The sequence below is a fragment of the Anser cygnoides genome, chromosome 20, assembly GCF_040182565.1.
Source record: "Anser cygnoides isolate HZ-2024a breed goose chromosome 20, Taihu_goose_T2T_genome, whole genome shotgun sequence".
Lineage (NCBI taxonomy): Eukaryota > Metazoa > Chordata > Aves > Anseriformes > Anatidae > Anser > Anser cygnoides.
The window spans coordinates 613,488-637,409 of NC_089892.1; the positions used below are offsets into that span (position 1 = coordinate 613,488).

Genomic DNA, 23,922 nt, shown 5'->3' on the forward strand with positions numbered 1-23,922 from the left:
GAGGAAAATGTTTTCAAACTTCTGCCTAGCGGAAATTATGGAGAGCACATTGCAGAAGAATTTGTGGATGACGAATCACCAGGGGATCTCCTGTTGTAGGCTGGGGTGCACTACGTTCATTACGTGAGGCCATCACAGCAGCTGTGGTATGGCTCCTGGTCTGCAACACGAGCACTGCTGCAGGGTTTCACCTAGCTGCACGTGGCAGTTCCACAAGGTGCCTGCTCTGGTAGGTGCCCACCTCATGGCTAGGAGGTGCCAGCGGCCCCATGTGCTCCTGGCAGGGTGCCTGCCAAAGTGGGAGCTCTGAGCTCAGCTAAATGAAGGGGGCCTCCCTTGCTGGCAGAGCAGCTTTGTTTCCATACAATCCCGAATGACCAGCCTCGGCTTGTCCGATTTTCATTGGGACCAGCGTCCAGAATGTGCCCAGGGGGGTTTCTTGCTCATGTTCATAACTGGGGGCCTAGGGGGAACTCTCTGCAACTCCCTTGTACGGCAGGAGCAGGGCAGCACCCAGGCTGCTGCCAACAGATACCGTATCACCTGCCAGAGACCTTTCATAGCCCTGTTAGTGTCAATTCAGGCCTTGCACAAATGTACTGTGCCCCGCAGAGGTGCAGCACTGACCTGCGTGCAGCTCCCCTTGCTGCAGGGGTGGCCCTGGCCTGCGGCATGCCCCCCCCGTGCCTGGGTGATGGAGGAGCAGGGTCTGCAGCCACAGGAGGGTGCAGCAAGGACGACCTGCAACCTCCTCACTACCCTGTGCCACACTTGCTTTGTCTTGGAGGAGCAGCATCCCTACTGGGCAAGTGGGACGAGGGGGGCTAGGGAGGGCAGGCACAGCGCACCCCCTGCTCCTTCCTGCACTGCTGTGGTGGCTGTTCACCAGCATACATTCGTAATAAGAACACAGCCAGAAAACTTCTGCTCCTACTGCAGTTCACAAAGGCAAAACAAAGACACTACTTCTTCACCCAAAGCTTTTCTTCTAAAGATCTGACACTTGTGTGGACATTTCTCCATGCAGATGGAGCCCCAGAACAGAGGATGAAAAGGGACTGTGAATGAGTTATGAGCAGCACAAAACAATTATTCAGAATAAAAAAGAAAAATCATGGTAAATCAAAGACAAATTTAAGACCACCCAAAATGAAGAAGTATGGAAAACATTCGATTAATTTGTGTTTAAGGTAAAGTTTCCTTCCCTTGCAGGTTTACACGTTGTGATATACGAGCAGTATGCAGGGAGATTTATGCATGTTCAAGCCTTCCATTCATTTCCTTCCATTCATTCGTCCTCCTCCGTTCATTGTTTTTGCAGCCTCAGAAGCAGCCCTCTAATGAACTGTAAGATGCACGTTATCACACAACACGTCATCCTGTATCATGTTAGGAATCAGCACACAATTTATAATAGGGCTTTAGGTTCTCCCAGGCTCCATGCTGGCCCAGCTGTGGGCAGTGCCGGATGACTGGCTGGAGGCAGCCAATGCTCCGAGCGGCACGGGGCTCTTGGCCCATGATGTCCTGGTGCAGGAGTTTGCATTCTGCCAGCAGCACGGAGCAGAGCGAGCTCTGCCCTGCTAAGCCAAATAGCAGGACTGCACGAAGCATCCAGCACATAGACTGGGAAGCATGTTGTGCTGGGTTACTCATCTGCCTTAGCACCCAGATTCACTGCAGGGTCTTGGCCCCTGATCATGTCTCACCACAAGTGAAAATATTTCTGTCTCTCTTGGGATGGTCAAAGGAATGAGAAAAATAAAAGTGCCCTGCCACTTGTTTTGCATTTTGTACAGCAGGCAAGACCTGGATCCATGGGCATAAAGTTTCCTAGAAATCACAGGATCATTTAGGTTGGAAAAGACGTCTAAGATCATCAAGTTCAACCATTAAATGGGTGGATGCAGATGTGAATGCCAGCAAGTGACTCCTGAGGTTCCTGATTCTCATCACTGCCATCTTTCCTGCCCTCCCCTGCTCTTTAAAAGCCTCCTTCCACCAGACATTTAAAGTTAATCATGGCAGAAGATGCTTGGCATTCAGGTACTTGCTTATCTGCCTCAGAAGAGCTATTTGGCACAGCAATGGATGGACAGAGGTGGGCAAACAGAACAGAGAACTCGGGACCTGGCACATTTTTCTCTGGTCTATATTTTTCCATGCTAGCTGTTAGCTTTAGTTACAATGAATAAAGTCAAATACAAAGTCTCCTACTCCCCTCATCCACCAAGGCTAAAGTATTTGCATTCTTCTCCGACGTGTTGATCCTAAACAACACCTTGCACCTATCCTGCTGCTAAATGACCTAGGCCAGTTTTGGACTGGGGCACCAGTCCAATTCGCACATTTAACCTTTCTCTTTCTGGGTGGCTGCAGTTCTGCGAAGTACTGCCTCTGCCAGCACAGTGACACCCGCAGGGAGCGCGTGTGTTCCTGGAGCTCAGAGTCCCCTGCCCCACTGTTCACCTAGGAAGACTGCTACAAAGGGAATACCTAAGGACAATGCCAAAGAAAACAACTCCAGATCCTCCCCATTTTCATTTTTTAAATTATTCCAAGAGAAGGAGCTGAATTTACAAAACGTCACTAGCAGCCATGATTTTGGCTGTGATTTCCTCATGGCACATGGACTATGGAAAGGGAACAGATAGAAAAGAGAGGTTACTTGCCTCTGTATCCAGTAGCACTCCTCTCCCTGCCATGGCAGGGCCAGAGCAGCAGCCTGGAGCAGCAGCACTGGCAACAGGAGGGACCTGCCTGAGAGGGCATTGTCCTCAAATACACTGGGGCTGAGCTGCCAGCACCTCCTCACCAAAATAGGCGGCTGAAAGAGTCAGAGCCAGCCAGTGCTGGTCTCCCCATCTGCTCCCACCATGCCTGCCTCCCAGCTGGGGCCTGAACGCGCTCTCTGTTGGACAGCAAGCCCCTCTGACATGGTCATGCATTTGGGCTGGATGCGAGGACTTGCACACCCCACACGTTGACAGCTCCCCTCTTGCCACTCTCCTGTGGCAGATGCTGGAGATGGACAGGATCTGGCATGAAGGCACAGGTGCCTGTCCCAGGCCGTGCAGGGCATCACTGAGGTGTCCGAAGCAGTCCCTCTGTTCCTCCTGGGAGACCACCACACAGCCAAGGAGTACTCCGGCTTTGGAGGGAGCTGTGTGCTGCCTGTGTCACATGCAGCGCAACAACACGCAAAGTCAGCTGAATCTTAAGAAAGCTCGATCCCTCCCAGATGGTGGGCTAGCAAGATGCCTGTCCGGCCTGAGTTCACCTGCAGCCCATCCCTGCCAGCACCGCCCCAGCTGCAGGTGCCAAGCTGAGTCTGCAAAGCATGAGCAGCATGGCTGGACAGAACTGCTCAGCAGTAGCACTCGGGACCATGTACTGCATAAAGCAATCCAACAGGCAACGTACGTCACTATTTATATGGTGTCAGAGGTGCACATACCACCTTACCAGATTAATAAAAGGAAATTCCTTTCCGCTGTGATTCCTATGTGTAGAGGCTCTGGAGTGTGACTCAGTAGAAATCTTGCATACCGTTGATACGTGACAAAGTAGAAACATTTGGTATCTGCAGCATACTGCACTCCCGCTAAAATTGTATTCCTATCTCTACATACCAGTTCAGAAATGTTCTAAGCCATTAGTCCTGCAAATACATCTGTTAGTAAGTATCTATGAATGCTCATCCCTACAGTCATTTGAGTTCACTGGCATTGTGGTCCTTCTCAAACAAGACTGGGACAAATACCAATATCTGGCAATGGTTAAGACGACTCTCACTGTTTGTATAAGGCAGAGGCAGTATTTCAAGGTGGAAGTCAAGAGCTGACACAGAAGTCCTAGGAACAAACTGGTAAAATATTCCAAAAGAAGCTCTGCCAATGTTAGTAGCTGACCATGCAGATTCTAATCCATCCACATAATTCCTGGCTGCTAATTTCTGAGTGACACTTTGGTAATTCTTATTCATTGTGATGTTCATTGGTACCTGGGGAATTCATTATTAAACATATACAGGTTACTTGCATTGTAGCTACTGGAAGAAACAGGCACTTCTGTCCTCAGTTATATATTTTACAACTGTAATGACATCACTAGAAAGCATTTTTAGATTGGATCTTAAACCGAAAAGTCAAGGTAAAGCTTAGATGTCGCAGTTGCAAAGAACTGCTGCAAATACCTTCAGCAGAACGGGATATTGAAACCTGTGAGCTTGTTTGGTCAGAGTAAAGTAATAAACCATTATGCTCAATCACATTGGAATGCAAGTGCTGCAGCAAGTGTGGTGATGCCTCTATGCCACCATGCCGTTTCCAACAGCTGCTTTACACAAACTTTTCAGCAAAGAAAAACGAAGGGAAAGTAAGTTCTGATGCAGAGAATACACAAAAGAATATTGCAAAGAGTAGCAATGACCAAAAACTAATCATCATGACACTTCAGCATGTATGAGCGAAGAACAAGAGACCTGTTGCTGAGAGGCAAAGGGCAGCTGGGCTAAATTAGCTGAGCAAGTTTGAGTCTGGATAGTGTCATTAGGAGAAAAGCAGAACTATGCCATAAACTCTAATGAATGCATTAATGGATGGCTTGTGCCTCTCAAAAGGGGAAAAAACGGTTTAAATAAAGTTATTAACACAGCCCACCTGTGTTTGGCTCTTGGACTATGTTGTTTAAATAGCCCATTAACTCTTGGAGTAACTAATCTTGAAAGTGAATATAGCCTTTCTGAAGTAGACATTTAACTACATTCATATAATTCAATTAGATTGAGCATTCTTAGTCCAAAGCCAGTATTCTATGCTTTCATCTCTAATAATGGTGCACAGACAAAGTTGGTTAATATGGTGTTAAAAAAAAAAAAAAAGAATTTGCATTTGTAATGGTAACCAAAAAAGTTGCTGGACTGAACCTCAAGATAAAACTTGCAATTTATGTGTTATATATGAGTTAGCATTATTGATAGCAATATATATGAATTAGCATTATTTATAGCAATACAGAAATGTAAGGTTACATTTAATGCTAAAATCAGTATTACAGGAGTGAGCTGAGTTTTATGGCTCTGCCTTAAGCTCACAAAGGAGAATTATTATTTTTACAACTGATATTGAGGTGAAGTTTCTTTTTTGGACAATGGAGCTCACATCAGTTTACAGACAATACCTTGGATTGCTTCTGCTTGACTTTTGGCAGAGGGAGGAAGGGGATAAGGAAGAAGAAAAACAAGTCATGTCCTGAACAAGTTCATCCAGTTAATAAATAGTTAAAGCAAATTCATTAGGAAACAGGAATTTTATAGATTTAGTTAAAGGTTTCTTCCTATTTATGTCACTGAGAAATGATAAAATTCCTTTTATCACTCTACAACTTGTTAATGTTTTACCCCAGGACCACTTCATCTGTAATAAACATCTTAACAAAATATGCATCCCTAGGGAGGAACCGTTAATTTCCTTAAGGCCTCACACATGTAATAGGTTTTTATTGCATGCAGGTGCTTTGTGAAATTGCATTGACTTGTAATAAACGTCCAGTAAAGAGCAGGTAGCACCTAAAAGGGGGAAGTGTTTGTGCACCTGTCTGAAGAGAGACTTAACACACCCTAATCCTCCACGGGCTTCTTCTCAACTGCACATAGAAACATCACTGCGCCTTACCTTCTAGGGCATCTGCTGCATCTAATCACAATAAGGTAAATGCTTGGATTTTTATAGTTGTGTTTAACCAGCTTAAGAAATAAATGCTAAGTGAATTTTGTATATATTCAAATATATTTGTTGCTGCTTTAGCTAAAAGTTCTGGCATAAGTTACAATCAATTAAACACTCTGAAGTAGTTGGAAAATACAGCACAGCAATTTTTCCTTTTCTTTCATATGAATTTGTGTAAGGCTTTCCATAGAATTAATATATTTTATTAATCTGTTTAGAATTAAATATAAAGAAAGTTTAACGATTCTTACTAGTAATAACATACCTTAGGTATTTCAGTGAGGATAGCTTTGCTTTAGGAATTCTAATCTTTAAAGCTTATTCAAAACATTTGAACAAGGATGTATCTAGGGTTTTCCATGAAAGCTTGATGAAAATTGCTATTTTGCTTATCACAGTAATTAAAGGGAATGAAAACTGCATTTCAAGACAACCCCAATCTAGCAGCAATATCACATACACATGTTGAAGCTCTTGCATTGCATTATTGTTCAAATAATTACTTTGCTGATTCCTTATTCTGTTGCAATGTTTGCAATACCTGCAAGCAGAGAATTCCCCCCCCACCCCCCCCAGGAATGTGGTAGGTATATCTAAAGGAAAATGCTTGCAGAAAACTAAAGAGTTAATGCTCTGCATTGCCATTTGAGGCAATACTATGCACTTCTGTATCTCTGAGCAATTTCAAGTTAGTCCAGAATTTACAGAAGTTCTTCAGTAAAGCCTCTGCATTTTTTTTTTCTTGCTACTCTTTTCTTTCTAAATACAACTTCCCGGTGAAGGGATATCAAGACAGAATTGCAGATAAAAGCCAAATATGTAGTCCTAGAAATCTCAAGTAGCTCAGACTAACAGTCTTTGATACAAGACCAGATCAAATGCCTTGATCTGAATCTGCCTAGACTTCATTTACTATGGGTATCAAAAGCAGTTTCTTAAGAGGCAATGATACAGTCACTTATGGTACCCCTTCACGACATACAGAGAAAACTTTTTCAAATGCTCCTGTGACTCTTAAAAATCCAAGTTTACTTAAAACCTTTACCTAAATGCTTAGGAGAGCTTTTTGACCTCCAGTAGGACTATCTCTAGAAGACCGAAGATGCTTTTCCATTTCAGATTTGTATGTTTTTGAAAACTGTGGCCATACATGAGATTAAGAACTTAAATGTTTTGACTTGTCCAGGAAGAATGATGTACACATCATGATCTAAAGCTTCACACGAAATATTGATTAGTGATGGAAACACTTAAGCTCAACAGAAGTCTGTAAGCATCTGAGAAGTTTTAGATTTTTTTTTATTTTAATTAAAAAAAAAAGTCACTGAAATCTTCCCGAACTGGTTACATAATATAAAAGCTCATCTGTAATACTATTGAAATCAAAAATAACAGCGAGCAAATATCATCAAATGACTCTTGACTTATTGGGGTGGGGGAAAAAAGCAAGTAACTCATTACTGAGTAAATAAGAAAATTGTTCCTAACACAAAGGCTGGAGACAAATTTAGCCCTATGTCAGTAAATAATAACCGGTAAACAAAAATCTCCAAGCTGAACAAAAAAATGAAGGGCAAAGACTAAAATGGTGAATTTTGAAGAAAATCTCGCCTGAATTTGAGATGACAAAGAAAGAGAACCCTCAAGGAACCCCATACCTGAGTTAAGACAGCAAAGAAATAAATAGCACCGCAAAAAAAAAAAAAAAACACAGAAAAGCAGGGGAACACCCAAGTGCCACGGGCAGCTGGCGAGGCACACGCACAGCCCCCGCCAGGGCTCCGTGGCAGAGCCTGCCCACAGGAGCTGGGGGGCCCCGGGGGTGCCCGGGCACCGCTCCGGGCCGGGGGTCCCGCGGCGGGGCCGGGCGGCGCTGCTGGGGCACAGGCTCTGCGGCGAGAACCGTGCTGAGCAGCAGGCGGCTCTGCTTCCAGTCTGCTGGTAAGCAGCGCTGAAGCCCGCAGCATAAGACAATAAACGCCCTGCGAATGCCTACAGAAACCTCGGCTGCGAGCTGCGCCCGGGGAGACCACGGCCTGCAGGAACGCCACCCACCCGGCTGCCAGCACGGCACGGCGAGCGTGGCAGGGCCGTGCCAGGCCGGGCAAGAGCCCGGCAGGGGCACAGAGGGGGACGGCGACAGGAGGCCAGTCCCCCTGAGCAGGGCTGGAGCGCGGCCGGAGCACGGTCCATAGGCCTCCTGGGCCTTGCAGGCTCCTGGTTGGCCCCATTCAGTTTGAACTGCGCCTGCACCCAGACCCAGCAGCAACGGGGCACGCCGAACCACAAGCAGGCCAGCTGGGCTTCCTGGTGAAAGCAAGAAAGCTGTCAGCACGTGGCATTTGAGCAGTTTTTCCCCCAAAGCGCCGTACAGGCGTTACTTCCATCCAAGCAGCCCTGGGAGGGCCGGCAGCAGGCTGGTGCCAGCACCACCTCCGGGGAATCCTGCCAGCTCCTGGGTCGTGCGGTGGAAGCAAGGAGCCGCCACCACGAGCAGGTTCTGTGACTCTGATTGCTGCTGGCTGCCAGACTCAAAGCCACCTCATCTCCGGCAGCTGACCGTTCCCCCCCGACACACACCCAGATCTCCTACCGAAGCGCCCACACGGGAGCACGGCACACCGTCAGCGAGCAAACGCGCTGCCAAGCAGGGCTCGGGCCAGCAGCAGCCCCAAGCTGGTGATGCCGCAGGGATGGGCGAAAGCCGCAGCTTGCATTTCCTGCCAGCCGTGAGCTGCCTTTAAAGGGGTCAAATAGTAGGAATGATCGTCTTCAAAGAGAGAGGATTTATAGATTCTGCCAGATCTCAGGATTTGCCAGTCAAAGAATTTTAAGTAGACAGGCATGTGTCGTTTGCTCATTATCTTAACCACTTGCGTTTCATACGGCTGTTTGGGTATTCATGATTTCTAAATTCTGTTGTTTATCTAGTTGGTTTTTTTTCCCCCCCTCTCTGATTATTCCTTCAGAAAAGCTTGACACAGCATCTTTATTTTTCAAAGTAAAGGAAAAAAAAAAAGTAAAATAACCATCAGCCCCTTCAGTACTAAGGAAAAAAAATAGAGACAGGAGTTGTAGAGGCAAATGTAATTAGGAAACATATGAGAAGATTCAAAAAAGTTCAAAAGAATATGAGAAAGGAAATGTATAAAAAGTAAATAAAACACATTGTTTAAAAATGTTTCATATTAGACTTCCCCTATAAACATTTTACTTTTTATTTTATAGATTTCATGCTATTCTAATCAACTTTATTTTTGTAACTTCACAACTGAAACTGCAAACCTTACAGCCTGTTTTCACATTTCTGGTGTGTCCTGTCAGTCTTTTATATCTCTCTAGATGGGGGGAAAATAAAGTCAATGAAGTGAGCCAAAAAATTCTAATTTCAAAACTTTTATAGAAATTTCTCCTGAAAAAACTCAGGCACCACATCATGGAAAGATCATAAAGGTTTGGTGAAAACAGTTCCAACTCCCAGACAAATCAAAGACTAAATAGTTTACTATTGCTTACGAAGAGTATGTAAACTTGTAAAGGATATTAATGAAGGTGTAAACTCTTACTGAGGAAAAACAAATCTTTGCTGTAGAGGACTGAGGTATTAAAATAAAGCAAACACAACACCTCATCTGCCAGATTTTTTAACTGTGCCAGAATGTTAGAATTAGTGGAGCCAGGTAATCTAAAAAAACAATTTAGAGATGCAAGACTTTTGCTGGCCTGCAGTCATCTGGATGATTGTCCCATCTCATCTTTACAATCAAAGAGTTAACTCTGATGTCCCAGCACACAAATAAGTAAATGTGGGATAATTAGGAAACAAATTCTGCAAACATCTTGAAAGGGGCTGGAGACCTTTGATCTTTATAGAAAAGAAAACATTACAATACAGTCTAGCTTTTGGGGTCTGCACACGTTTTATACCAAGGCAGAGGATGGTATCTTTCTTAAAAATCAAGTAACACCTAATTCCATCATACCCTAATTATCTTAACTGATTTCATATGTCTAAAGGTATTTCACCAAAAGATTAGAGTAGAAAGAGGGACTGACAAAATAATTAAATATGCAATTTGCCAAGCTTGGGCAATATGGCTTTGAAATCACCTTTTCAGGAAGTTTTACAGCTTGTTCATTGACATATATATTGCAGCCTTCAGATTCTTATTTAAGCTCTTTTGATTACTTTAATGGATTAATACCCGAGTACCATCAGTGTAAAGTCTAATACTCAAACCTGTTTCTAATTTGCCAAAAGGTGCACTAGTTTCCTTTTGGTGTTATGATAACGCAAAAATAAAGAAGTCTGTATCTTAGCATATATTTTTTTCTTGTAACATTCCTTCTTCCAGAATAGTTTTGTGAATACAGAAGTGTGCCTGTATCTAGTGTCCTTCTTGGCTACATGAAATGCTTTTGTGTTTTCTAAGGTTTCAGTGACCTACATGGAACCATAAACAATGTGGGGTGGTAAGAGTGCAGAATTGCCATTTTAATGCCTTCCAAATTTATTTTGGTCAAAAACTCACAAGGAATTCGTGTCTGGAGTCTTCACCATAGCACTATTTTAACTGAATACACAGACCTCGCTCCCAAGCAGCGACGGCCCGGCCAGCACAGCAGCCCCTGCGGCTGCGTCCTGCTCCTCCGGCATCGCCCACTCTCCGCTCCCAGGCGGCCAAAGCACAGGTCCGGCTGCACGGGTACAGCAGGGGTGACACCGATGGACAGGGGCAGATGGCCTCGGCAGGCTTCCAGGTCTCTCCCAGCTAGGGGTGGGGAGAACTTTCCTATACTCAGCAATAACGATATTCCTGCCGTTCTCTCCTGCCTGCAAAGTTTGCAGGAAGACTTTCCACCTAAACCACACAACTTGCTAATGGAAACCATGAAAGCAACTACAAGAGGTAAAGTATGATTCGTCCAGCCAAGGCTCTCTGACACTAGCCAAGAGAAAAATGCCCGAAGAAGATGAGAACAGAGCAGTACGCATCCCACCAACATCTCTCTGAGCCTGCAAGGGGAACTTCCCAAGAAATGGCTGGCTCTGTGTCTAGCAGCACTCAGAGAACTTCTTCACTTCCATCTCTCACAACAACCTATGGCAATGAGCCTCACAGCACAGTGAGGAGCTGCATGATGAGCCACTTTCTTTAGTTCGTTTTGCACAACACAACATAGATACGGCTATATTGTGCTAAGTAAAAAAACGTATCTATATAGCTTACTTGGCCTCTTCAGATTTACAGAGCCAGAGCAGCTTCTTCAACCAGATGAAACAGAAGAAACACTGCTGACATCGAGAGGGATGCACAAAACAAGATAAAAACATACCTAGAAAACAGATTTGACTATGGATATCCAGAAACATCACTTCTCAAATTAAATTCAAGCATGAACCAAACATAAGCTACTGCACAGAGAGGAAGAAGGCAGCCAAATTCTCAAACACATTAAGCAGTAAAGCTCGCTTCACCTTTCCTAATCCACTTAGCAAGTTTTCTGCTCTGCCTTGTGTGGAGACCAGCAACTTTTCAGCATTGCTTGGTAAAACAGCCTTTTCTCTCTAATTCAACAAACCTTCTTGGGCTATTCAGTTACTGACCAGGCAAATTGAAAACATTTATACAGCCAAGGCTCTTTCAGTCTGCAACACACTGTGCAGTTCAGGCTTCATGAAACCAAAAGGACAGGCAAGCTTTAAATTTTTAAATGAAAAAGAAAATCAAATTTAAAAATGCACAAGTGTTTAAATACCAGGAAGGGGAAAGGTCTTCAGCCACTTCCCTAGAAGCCAACACACATTCTTTAATGAAAAACAGGTTTTTTGAGATTTAACAAAACAATCTAACCCAAGCCAGCGTGGCCTTTGCCTCTTCCTGAAGAACTGCGGGCTAATTATGAAGCTACTTTTAAAGAGGAAAAAATAGAGCTGATACTCACTGTTTGGAAGAAAACGCAGCCAGCAGCAACTCTAACACAGCCATTCTGCAAATGTCTACTAATTGGCTCTACACCTGAAAGCGATGAAGGGAAAAGAACTATCCAGCATTCCTCACAGAGGAAGGCTTTTTTTTTTTAGGTTCTTCCTTTTACTTTTGCTTAAGGAGCCCAACTCTGCAAGCTTGCACCTGTTTGACTTTCTTTATGTGTGGTGACAGTGGCTCTGGTGAGACTCCTGGGTATGTCGTGTGTGAACGCCTTCGTCTTCCTCCATAGGCAGACCTGGCTCTAGACCGTTCAGGTTGTTTCTGCACTAGCTTTCTGTGATTTATTATTTCTCTGTTATACATTATTACTTGAAGCCATCCAAAATGGTACAGGATACAGAAAGAACATTTGCTGGCCATTCCTGGTTAAAAAGGTGTCTGTAGGTTATGTGGGGCATCACTCAGAGCAAGGAACGAAGAGATGCTGATGGGCTCCAGCCTCTGCTCCCTGCAGGGGGGCTGGCTCCAGGGGGAGCACAGAAACGGCTCCGTGACCCCCCCCCCCGCATACAGGATGGGGGCCACTGGCCAAGCTGGGGGTGCCTGCAGGACCTTTGCCAAGCTGGGTGCTGCTGCTTGGTGCAGCCAGGAGGAGCCTGCCTGGGGCTCCGGGCTGCTCGCCTGCACCTCGCGCCCGCGATGCCTGCTGCGCCTCGGGGCTGAGCTGAGTGGAGGCTCCTGCCTCCTCCTGAGCAACGGGAAGGGGCAGAGGGCTGGGCAAGTGGGGAAAGAGTAACGTTTCTTTGATGCTGAGCCATAGTTCGGGGTCTGTCTGTTTATTAGTGCCCATAAAGTTTCACCGAGCGACACGAGTTAGGATTAAAAATACAGGTAATGTCAGAAATGTTCCCCAGAAGCCACAGTTCAGTAGATGCCTTTAGAAATAAGTAACTGAACCACAGCAGAAAGACACAATCCTTTCCGTCTTATAAATTCATCATACGCTATATTTCAGGGTCAATTTATCACAACATGCTCCTTCCTCAGTGGTGCATAGCAAAAGGGAGTGCACAGACGTATTTATAGCAGTCGCTGCTTATCAGATGGTAAAATATGTCTGTGCTCAAATAAATTAGGACACGAATGTGAAGCGTGGTGACCCACGGTGAGAAGGAAGTGTTGATGAGCATCTGGACAGCTGAGCCTCTGCGGGCAGTGGGCACGCTGCCTGCCCTGCTCACAAAGGTGTTTTGCTGTGCTAAGGGCACACCACGACTGCCAAACGGTTCTGCCGGATGGGAATTTGCCCCTCTTCCCCCTTATTTTTTCTTTCTTATATTGGTGAGCAGATGGAGAGGACTAAAGTAAGCCTTCTCTGTATTGTCTTTGATCATTTCTCAATAGCTGTTTATTTAATTACGTTCCTGATATAATGAAACTCCCCAAGACAAGAATTTGTCTCGGCTTCTCCTCACCTTTAAGGAAAGTCATGATCTTCTGCTGAACTACAGAAATAATAAATAATTTTCCTAAGCTTTTAGCTGTTACAAATTTACTCTAATTTCATTAGCACTCCTGTCTAAATTTCAAACATTCCTGCAGCTGAACTCCAAAGAAGCTTCCAGATCACGTGTCAGTAAGCGAAAGACCCAACAATACGGGTTACCCATTTTCCGTTGCTTTTATCTGCTCAATAGTTTATGCATCCCCAGATACAGAAATAGTTCAGGAGTGAGTTAATGCAGAGAAGAGATCCAAGGAAACTTTTGATTCAGGGTCATTTCTTGCTTGCTCATGCATCTTGTGTCTTCTGCAGCCTCGGGAAACATCTGAGATTTAAGGTTTGCCAAACAGAGAATACAAATGTGTTGATAGGAAAGTCAGTTTAACTTTTAAACAACAGAACATAATAATTCACAAATCAGCAGAAGTCTCGGGGCAGAGCTGCTGTCAGTGATGCACACAGAATTCACAAAAGATTTGCAGAAACTGCGGGGAACTGGCTTGTTAAGAAGACTTAGCAAGCAAAAATGACAGCAACCACTACCAGAAGAGAGCTGCAATGTTTCCTTCTGGGGACCATTTAAGATAACACCCACTACTGTGCCTGGACAGCTAGAGCCTTCTAAGAATAAACTGATTAAAGAACATTTTGCAACCTATAAACCTGGTGCAATTTAGAAGAAGTCTTTTAACCTTGGAGGTCTTATTTTCCTTAATAAGAAGTTGGGAAACCCCTTGCTTTCCACAGTTTGATCAGCTCATTAACGGACTGACAATATCTCAGGAGCTGTTGATACTCAATGCTTTAATAATAACATCTGCTGACTTCCTCAGGGCCCTTTTCAGAAGAAATTAGGTACAGGTTTGCATGCCAAAGAAAGCAGGGATGTCATGAATCTGCATCCAGCTGGGAAAAGCAGACAGGCTGCAGAATCACTGCTGCCACAGTCACAGTCACCTCCTGGCAAGGAGATACAGATTTTCTTCCAGTCTCTCTCCACTTCTAGGGAGAGCATAAACTCGAATTGCTGTGCCTGCGCCGAGGGGAGCCCCCATGCCCCAAATGCTGCGCCAGACCTACGGGGGGTTGCCACTGAAAGAGCTGGTAACTGCTGTGGGATTTTTTTAAATCTAGTTTCCTATGAAAACAAAGTTCCTGTGATCCATGTATGCTTGTCTGTCTGCCTGTCCTACCCAATAACTTTGAACTCCTTTTTTTTAGCTGATTTAAACCAGATTTCACAGAGAGGTAGAAGTCTCAAGGATAATTAAGTTCCTAAAAGTTTCATGTAAATAGACATTTGAGCAGAAAAAGGAATTCAAAGTTAGAACAGGCGAAAAGTTTGCATTAAGGGCTTTGAGTCCATCAGCTGGCTTCTGCCTCTGGCTGCAACAGGCCACTGCCAGCAGACTGCAGGAAAACATTTAGATGTAGGTGGAAAGAGCAGAAAATCTTCACATAATTCAGATAAAAGTCAGTCACAGGAAACCACCTCCATTCCCTTCAGTGCTCAGGAAACAAATTGATTCTTACATAGCCCTTAAGTTTGTCTTTCTCAGTTTTTGCCAGGAGCATGGCCTGATTCTGACACGAGAACTTTTTTTCCCAGTCAGGGGAGAGCTTGCTAGGCACTATAAAACGGACAAGTCCATGCTGTTGGGCTGATTTGCTGCTTCACACACTCGCCGCGACGAACACGTGCAGCTCCCTGCTGCAGCCCCATCCACTGCTCTGGGGATGCCAAGGAGGGGGCCAAAATTGTGAGTGAGATTTTTTATACAGGCGAGAAAATCACTACTGCAGAAACAAATCCCATTTAGCAGCAAGGTTCAGCTTGCTGCCACCAGGTCCTTACACGGTGCATCTCACCATAGCATCTGCGCAGCGCCCAGTGCCCTCCCGGCACTGGGTGAGTGGCAGCCAGGTGAAGGCTGCCTGGCTGCGGGTCGCATCCTGATGAAGCCCTCAGGTGCTTTTGCAGGACACATTACAAGGAATAGCAATAATAGGCCCCTTGCCTATTTTTTTGAAGTATGTCTATTTTCTGACACTCCTGCTGGGAGCATTTCCCTGGCAGGGAAATGACCTAAAACGACCTCATGGCACTTCAGCTTCCCTGGCTCCCTTTTCTTGACTCTTCAGTGACTTTGTAGGCACCCTCCCCCAGTTTCCAGCAAACCCAAACAAACCTAAATCCAAAATCTTTGCCAGGACCGTGGGGACTGCCCAGCGGTGTGCTCACAGCAGACACGTGCCTGCGGAGGGGGCCGGGGCACCCCGCGGACCACTTCACCCGACCCCCCAGAGCGGCCTGGCTTCACCTCTGTTGCTCTCAAAAACTGCAGCAAAGATTTAACGATGGAGGCCAATGACGGAGGCCTCCCCAGGCCGTGGATGTTTTCAGCTTCAGGAAGGTTTTTTAATGCCCAGTGTGAATTTTCCTTGTGACCATTTAAACCCAGCACGTTTTGTGCTCTCTGTCCCAGGAAAGGAGAACACCAGAGAGGATCGTAGGTGTCCTCCCCTGGCCACCTCTGCAGATGCACTGATTGCTCGACTGGCTGTGGTGCACCCAGCATAGTCCTGTGGTCAGGGTGCCCCTAAACCTCTCAGAACAGTACCCACACTCGGCCTAATCTAAGACGTGACTGCTCTTGGAAATTGCTAAAACTAATGTCCAAAATCAGTTACTTTTTAAGGTTGATACAAAGATTTTGTTTCCTTGCCCAGCTAACAGTGCAGCTTAATGTGGTCAAAGAAGTGCTCTAAACAATTAGTATCCTCGTTGTTCTATGCCAGATTGTCTCTGGCCTGTCTAACTGGTTCCAGTGCTAGGTCACTGGGCATTCACAGCCCCTCTTCTGCATCAGATAATTTAGTGGGCACCGGAGTGGATCTGTAAGGTGAATCCCTGCTGGAATAACCTTTGTTCTGTAAGAGCCATGTGTTTATTGACCTCAGTTACTAGCAGATAAATCAATTAATTTTCTTGCTTGACTTCATTTTAGTCTTTAGGATGGGACATGGCATTTGAGAGAATTCATTCCCTGTTGGCACAGCACATGCTCTCTCTACACCTCCTGCTGCCTGGATCTGCAGTGCACAATCCCATACACCGGTGATCTAGTTCTAACCCCATGGCTTTGAATGGGTTTTCACAAGGGGATGGAGTTACAGTAATGGGGTAATAAGGGACATATATCATCTCTTTGGCACATAAAGAAGTGAATGAGAACGCAGGAAATGGAATCAGCCTGGAGAAGGGACACACGCTCTCCCACAGCTCTGCCATCATAAACTTTCATGCCTGCCAGTTCCCAGAAACCTGTTGGGTTTCACTGGTCCCTTTGTGCAGGAGTTCAGTGGTCCTGAGTCATCTACCTCAAGCGTTAGTTTCCTAGGAGTAACAAACTCCGGTCCTGAATTTCTAGAAATTCAGACATTCAGCACAAAGCATGAGACAGCTGCTGTTCTTATCCTCTAGCAGTGTCCTCAAGCTTATCAAACGGCTGTAAGCAACCTTTCCTTCCAGCCCCCACTCTGCCTTAGAAGAGCTGTGCTGCGCCTGTGCATCAAACAGCGGCTGCTGCGAAGACGGTGCCTGTACGCGAGTGCTGGGACCGCACTGGATCTGAAAGCACCAGGAAAACCCTTCTACCGTCAGGTTACTGTGCAGTGGTGAAATTGTTACAAGGCCTGTTCCTGTGAGCAGTGCGTGTACTTGCGTGGTGGTGCAGGTCTGCTCCCAGAAGACTTGGGGACGAGCAAGGAGCCACCAGGACATGCCAGCTGCCAGCAGAGGAAGGATTAAGAGTTTAGTTCCAACAGGAGCTCCTACTCTGCATTAGTGAAGACAAACACATTTTGCAAAACATTGTTATCGTATCCACAGCAGAATCAAAGATATTTAGTAAGAGACAGAGAACCCTTCTTTAATACACTGCATTTTGGTAAAGATGAAGCCCAAGCAGCTGAAACAAAGCCTAAACTATAAAACTATAAGAGTGGGTAGACTCACCTGTTCGACGTAAGTATGAAAACTTTCCTAGGCAATGAACATGCCTTCTTTTACCTGCTTTTGGTCTTTGCCACACCAAGGAATCAACAGCTGCAGTAAATAGCAGAGAAAGTGAGTCCTGACGCAGGCAGTCAACAGAGAAGAGGGCTCGCAGCCTAAAAAGAGCATGGCAATTTGGGGCAAAACACTCTTTCTCTCTTTCCTCCCTCCCCCTTTTTCCAAATGGCTGGAGAAATAATTGATTTCCTAATTTTTTCAGTGAAAACCAACAGTGAATTTCTGTTTATGATTTAACATATTCTCCTTAAAAAAGAATATATATATATATAGATATCGATATCCTCTAAATTTAAAAAAAGTTGGAAAAAAAATTATGCCAGTGAAGATGTTTCAGCGTGGGCGACAAGGCACCGTGCAGGCTCAGCTGCATGGGTTGGCAGCTCCACATCCACCTGGGTACCAGAGGCGCTTCTCCGAGCAGCTGAAAGCACAGCACAGAGGCTGAGCCTCCAGGTACTAGCTGTTGATCTGATTTGGGTTAAGCCTTCCTTGAAAGGCCTTATTCAGATTACAAAAAGTAACATTTTAGTTTTAACTGAAAAAAAAACAAAAAGGAAGACGTGTTTCTTTAAACTGCAGTTTCTCAAGAGGAGCAGTAACGCACGGGGTTTCACAGTAGGTTTGTTCACACGCCAGTTTGTGGCTGCTGCGTGAATCATCAGTGCAATCCCCACGGACTCGCTTTGCACTTGCCAGAATCAGTTGTTTCTACTCACGCTGGCGCTCACTGCTCGCAGCCGTGCCCGGGTGCCTGCAGGCACAGCGGCCTCCCGCGCCTGAGCCCCGTGCGGGCACCGGGCACTCCTGGGGACCCCAGGGAGGGAGCAAAGCAGCGAGCGGAGCGGATGGCGTCTTCAGCGGCATTCCTGCGGAAGCCCCTCCGCGGGGGTTACCCAGAGCTTGGTTGGGACTTCTGGCATTGGCAAGCGTGTTGCACAGCACTCCTTTAAGGGGTACAGGCATAGTTTTGGAAACCCATGAAATAGTACAGCCTCAGTAGTAGGAGTTGGTGGGAAGACTGTAAAATATATATATAAATACGGCAGAGCAGCTGGATGAATACTCATTTTAATTTAAGATCTAACACTCACAAGTCAAACTACAAAGTGGTCCCACTTGGGGTGTTCTCACAGTTTTTGGTTTAATCGAGCAAAATTCTACAGGTCAAATTTCACCTTCAGTAGAACTACGTCACGAGACTTCCAAGATCTGGTGGAAAAACACACAACCTAGAACCTGTTTCCTCCAGAGAACCGCACCGTGATTTGATCGGGCTTTTTCTCCTTGACATGTTGCCCGTTTTATTAACTTCTGCTTTGCTTTAAAACGAGGCATCTACCGTTTTGCTTCTCTGAAGAAGCTCATAATGTTATAATTCAAGTGTCAGGACAGATTAGGTTAAATGTACTGTGCGATTCCCAAAGGAAAACAAACTTCCAAACATACTCTATTTGCCTTGTTACATGTCATGGATTGCATTAGAGCTGAACATGTAATTCTGTCGCCTAATGTGTTAAAGTTGGCATGAATTTTATTCTCTGTGCAAGGTGAGAAATTACTTAGCTAACAAAACATTTCGTTTCCCCCCTCTTTGCGTTCTTTCTTTATGAGATTCTGAATGTGACATTTTCACAAAAAATCCCTGTACTTATTTGTGAAAAATGTATATTAAAACCAAAACACATCAAATGGAAAGAAATCACAGATGGTTTTATTCACAAGCAGTAGAATTAATGGCCTTCTCTACTCTTTATAAATATTGGAAGCAGATGAGTTCATTACTATTTCACTCTAATAAAGAAAACCTGCTTTATTTTGACAAGACATCTACTTATCTAGTGTTTCTACCGAATAATAAATCTATTTTCTTTGAAAAAATAAAAGAAAGGTTATCAATAAACAAAATCCTGCCTGGAAAATTTGTCAAAGAAATGCCAAACATCTTCATTTCTGATAATGCAGAACTGGAATTCAAGGGATTTTGAAAATGTCACTAATTTTCAGAACAGAAAGTTTTGAAATGTTTACTTTGTGGTTGTCTTAAATTTTTACATCTTTCAACAAAGCAAGCAGAAAAGTGAAAACATCTGAAAAGGCTTTTGAAAAGAAAAGAGTCAGCACAAGCTGGATAAAGCTGTGGGCTCCTTTATCTTCAGAAATCTGCACAGATGGAGCAGAGTTCAGGATTTTTATTTTTTTTAACTGTGCATTCAAACACTTCCCAGTTCACAATCCAAGCTATGTCGGCTTTGCTAGACCTTCAAAGTACTGTTGGCAGCCTTTCCTGCAGCGGAATAAAACATCTTACCCTGGGGAAGCAAAAGCTGAGTCATTTTTAACCCCAAACAACATTCACTGATGTGGTCATCTTGTTAGTCATGGAAATCCTGTGTTTTTTCTATTTATGCTTCTTTCAACACTCATTAACCAAGAAGTGAGGAGGTTTTATTTTAAACTGCAGAAGATGTTTATCCTCTCCAGGGCCATGACAATCAGTTACATGGCTTATCAATCATTTCAGAGAAAGGAAAAGATTTTCAGAAATTCCCAGGGCAAGTTAATTTTTAAAGCTGTAGGAGGGAGAAGGGGAAAAGAAAACAAACACCAACAAAAAAGCCACAGAAACACAAAGCCCAGCACAGCTTTCTGACACCACACGTACCCTTGGCTGGCTTTCGTTCCACCCCTCGCGCCTGTTGTTTCCCCGTCTTCAGGAGACGAGGCCTGCCTTGCGGTAAGAATGACGAGGTGCTCACATTTTCGGAGACAAATGGCAGCTCCCAGTGACTGGAGCATGAAACAGAGCAGAAGGGCTGCCTTCGAAGTTCAATTAATTTATTGACTTTCCTTAGAAAACAAATTCTCTGAATGGCACACAGCACGAACCAGCTCCGGGACCGCTCCACGCAGCCGCCCTGGGTCCCGCAGCCCCGGAGCAAAGCGGAGGGGCCGCACCCAGCTGACACCGAGCGCCCACGCCAGCCGGTGACACTGCCACGTCTCCGCACGGTGGCACACGCTTTCCTGGCAGGTCGCTCCCAGCCGCCCCGGCCGCCTGCCCCGTCCCGTCCTGGCCCCTGTTGGGCTCGGGGCCATCGCCCCTCCCAGCACGCAGCTGAGCGGTCCCCTGGGCGGCAAAAATCCCTTGGCAGACAATTTTAAATTTGTTTTGCCCGGAAGGGATGAGCACAGGAGAAGGAGCTGAAATACCAGAGAATGTTGTTTTAGCTGAGGAGGAAATGACGGCTCAGCGGATGGAGACTTAGGGGTTTTCATAACAAAAGGAAATGCTGTTCAGGCATTGGCACCAAGAAACATGGCAGGTGAGGCTCTGGGTTTCTTTCTATCTACTTTTGAACACCATGACCCCTAGCACGCAGTGCAGCTGCCCCCACTGCTCCATGCGCTGGCTGTGGCCCACGAGCAAGCATCTCCAGCCCAAACATCAAAGATGTCGTGCCTAGCAGCGGGGGCAGGACACCACCGCTCCCCCTGGCTTTGAGCGTTGCTGTTGCTCCTTACAGCGGTGGTGGTGACCCCCTTCCAGCACATCAGCGCCAGTCACTGCGGCTCTTTAGACCATGGCTGCTCCAGAAGAAACTCCTCAGAAATGGCAGAGATATTCGGTGAAGAATCTTTTAACATTCCATAATTACAGGGGGATTCTGAGCAGCTGAACTGGGAAATACAAAGATCAGAGGCTGAGCAGAAATACTGGTGTTTCGGTGAAATCTGGAGTATTTCAACAGCAGAGCAATCCCAGAGGCCTCCGAGCGGCTTCTCAGAGGAAGGGGAGCACACGCCCTGCCGGGGCAGTGCTGGGTCCAACCACGAACCAAGCCGAGCTCCGGGGATGAGACCTCGCGGCGGGGATGCCCGGCGTGTCCGGAGGCGCTGCTGCCGCCCCGCAGCAGTTGTGCAGCCCCAGCCCGCGCTGCCCCCGCTGCCCCGCTGAGCGCAGCCCCCGGCAGAGGCAGCGGCCGACCCTGCAGGCGCGGTGCTGCCGGTCGCAGGCATCGCCCGCGCAGCCACGGTTCGGCGGCCGTGCACGCGCCCGAATGCTGCACGTAGCCACGGAGGTCAGGGGGTGGTGCGGGACCGGCCCCCTCTGGTTTATGTGCCCCCCGCGCCTGCCTCCTCCCCCGGCCGGGACATTCAATCAGGTGCCGGTGACGGCTCCCACAGCAACTCCACGGTGCAGTTTCTTAGTTTTTGGCAGAACCAGTGGTACTCGCTTTAAAAAGGTTATAAAAACATGTGCCTGAAGAGAATGTTGGGAACTTGGGTATTAATCTCCTCTAATTCAAAGGCCACTCTAAGTATGTGAGACAGAAATATTGGCTGGGGTGAGAGAAGATGGCAGAGGTCATAGTGTACGCCACCACTTGGGTCAAGTTCAGAAAAATAACTTAGCACAAAGAATAACAAATTTGAGTTCTAATGGGGTGATATTAGCCTCTCTGTAGCTGAGAAATCCATTTTGCCCCCAAGGGCTCTCACAAGGGTGCAACAGAAGGGCTCAGCCCCTGCTGTGCGCTGCCCTCGCTGCTGCCGGAACAGCCCCCGTGCCAGGTCCTTCCCCATCCTGCCCACTGCTGAGGCTTCTCCCCACCGCTGCGAGGCAGCCGCCAAAGGGGCTTCGCCCTCCAGCACCGCACTTGACAGCAGGCGCTTGAGCCAAGGCCAGTCCCAGCAACGTCCCTCCAGTGCCGTTAAAACACTCTCAGGCAGCAGCACTCGACGAAGAAAGCACAAAGCAGGGCCACACAGTACAGACCGTGAGTCATAAAAGCACGGCACCTTCCCTGTAACTCACACTTCCACCCTTAACTGCCTCTCTTAAAACACGGCCGTATTTCAAAGTTGATTATAAAACCCTGTTTATTTCTGCAGAATCCCAGTTTATAATATTTGTAAAAAACGAGACCACGGAGACCCGAGCTGGGCAGGGCTGCTCTTGGCCTACAGAAATGCTCCCACCTGGCCCACGCGCAGCCTCCATCCCTGCTGGGGCAGCTCCGAGCCGAAACGCTGCGCAGGAGAGAAGCCACTTGGGTGGCCTCCAGGCAAGAAAGCCCTGCCCCAACGCTCTGCCCGGACGCCCTGCCCAAAAGCCCTGCCTGCTGCCAGGTCACTGTGCAACACTGGGGGCAGCAGCCAGTGACCGGGGCCGGGGGCTGCGGTTGCGAGGTGCCCTGCAGCCCCACACAAGCTGCACGCTGCTGTCACCCGCTGCACGCTGCCCTCACCCGCTGCACGCTGCACTCGGGCTGCACACTACTGTCACCTGCTGCATGCTGCTGTCACCTGCTGTGCGCTGCTGCAATGCCAGGAGCTCCCAGTAGAGCCGTCCCCGCTCTGGGCTGCGGCAGCAGCAGCGTCCCCAGCAGGGGATGTGCCGCTGCGCAGAAAGGCCGTCTGAGGGACCGGCTGTGCACAAGCACGTGCACGGTAGCAACAATTAATTCAATGAAAGACTGTGCTGGAAAGTCAAGCCCAGACGCTGGTGTTGCCAAGCTGTGAGGTTGACTCCATGACTTAAACCTGACCTCCTTATAATGACACACAATGCAAATTATACAGCTGATAATTACAGGTCACTAAAGCTGTTAATCTTTATAGAGGATAAACAAGTTGTTTCACTGACTTTGCCAGCATTTACTGTACTGAACACACTCATTGCCACACATATTTGGGACACTGCCTGTACAGCAGCGTAGGGATCATGAGTGGTCCTTTATCCTCCAGAAAACACTTCAGTTGAGCTACTTTGACTACTGATTTTTGACTTTGCAGCACAAAGTTTAACAGAGACATTTTGGATTGATTTTCCAAGACTTCTTATATTTTATTTTCAAGGATAGGGAACAACACAAGCAAAAGCGAATTACCTATGTGGGGATCATGCCGTCACCTCGGAAGTACCTGCTTCAGTCAGTCAGGGTACCTGTCGGCGCTGCGGGCAGTCACTGCTGCTCCCCAGCTCCTCCTCAGGGATTCACAGCTCCTGGTCCAACTGCTCACGATTCCTCTGCTCCCATTTCTTTATCACTCCTGTGTCTGAATTCAGATCACATCTCTTGCAGTGTCCTTCACCTTCCTGGGTAGCCTGAGAGCACAGGAAAGGGCGTCTCTGGTCTCAGCCCTCAAGTCCCACCAAAACTGCTCAGAAAGTCCCTGTTGGCCCCAAGCAGAAGCAGAAGGTGACCTGCACAGTTGTGACAGAGAAAAAAAGCACCTTTGTAAATGAGTCTCTTGCATTAAAGCCTGCAGTACCTGTTCCTTTCTGAGACCTTCCAATCCAAGGACACATATGAGTGACGATTTATAATTCCACACGATCAAAACCAAACAGAGACGGAAGGCAAGAAAACTCACCTCTGTAGGACACCACTAGAACCATCCACCTGTACCGTTCTAGCTCCTTAACAAGCGTTCATCTTGGTACAAAGCCAATTGCTTCACTGAAGTCCAAGTCTGCTGTAAGAAAGCATCACCTGTATCAAACAAACTTGTAATCTCATTCAGAAATAAAAGCGGTTCCAGGTGACACAGCTGAAACTGCTACACTACAGCGGAGTTCAGACTAAGCGTTAACTCATGTTTCGTTCTCCTGATGTGTTTTAACTACTTTCAAAACATCCAGGTTTGAGATCTGAAGTCAGCGCAACAGTGATA

At 46.4% G+C, this 23,922-nt stretch overlaps 1 protein-coding gene across 4 annotated transcripts in view; it reads right to left on the minus strand.

Annotated features, from left to right (window-relative positions):
• Nucleotides 1-23,060: 23,060 nt before the first annotated feature.
• MVB12B (multivesicular body subunit 12B) overlaps nucleotides 23,061-23,922 on the minus strand; it is a 67,603-nt gene continuing 66,741 nt past the window's right edge. The window contains exons 10-11 of one of the 4 annotated variants that reach the window (XM_066981043.1): nucleotides 23,623-23,721; nucleotides 23,061-23,353 (exon numbers count right to left, since the gene is read on the minus strand). In XM_066981043.1, the coding sequence (XP_066837144.1) occupies nucleotides 23,662-23,721 (60 nt within the window). In that variant the 3' untranslated portion in view covers nucleotides 23,061-23,353; nucleotides 23,623-23,661. Of the gene's footprint in view, nucleotides 23,453-23,622; nucleotides 23,725-23,922 lie in introns of all 4 variants that reach the window. The other 3 variants (XM_048052952.2, XM_066981041.1, XM_048052946.2) reach the window with 3 other exon arrangements.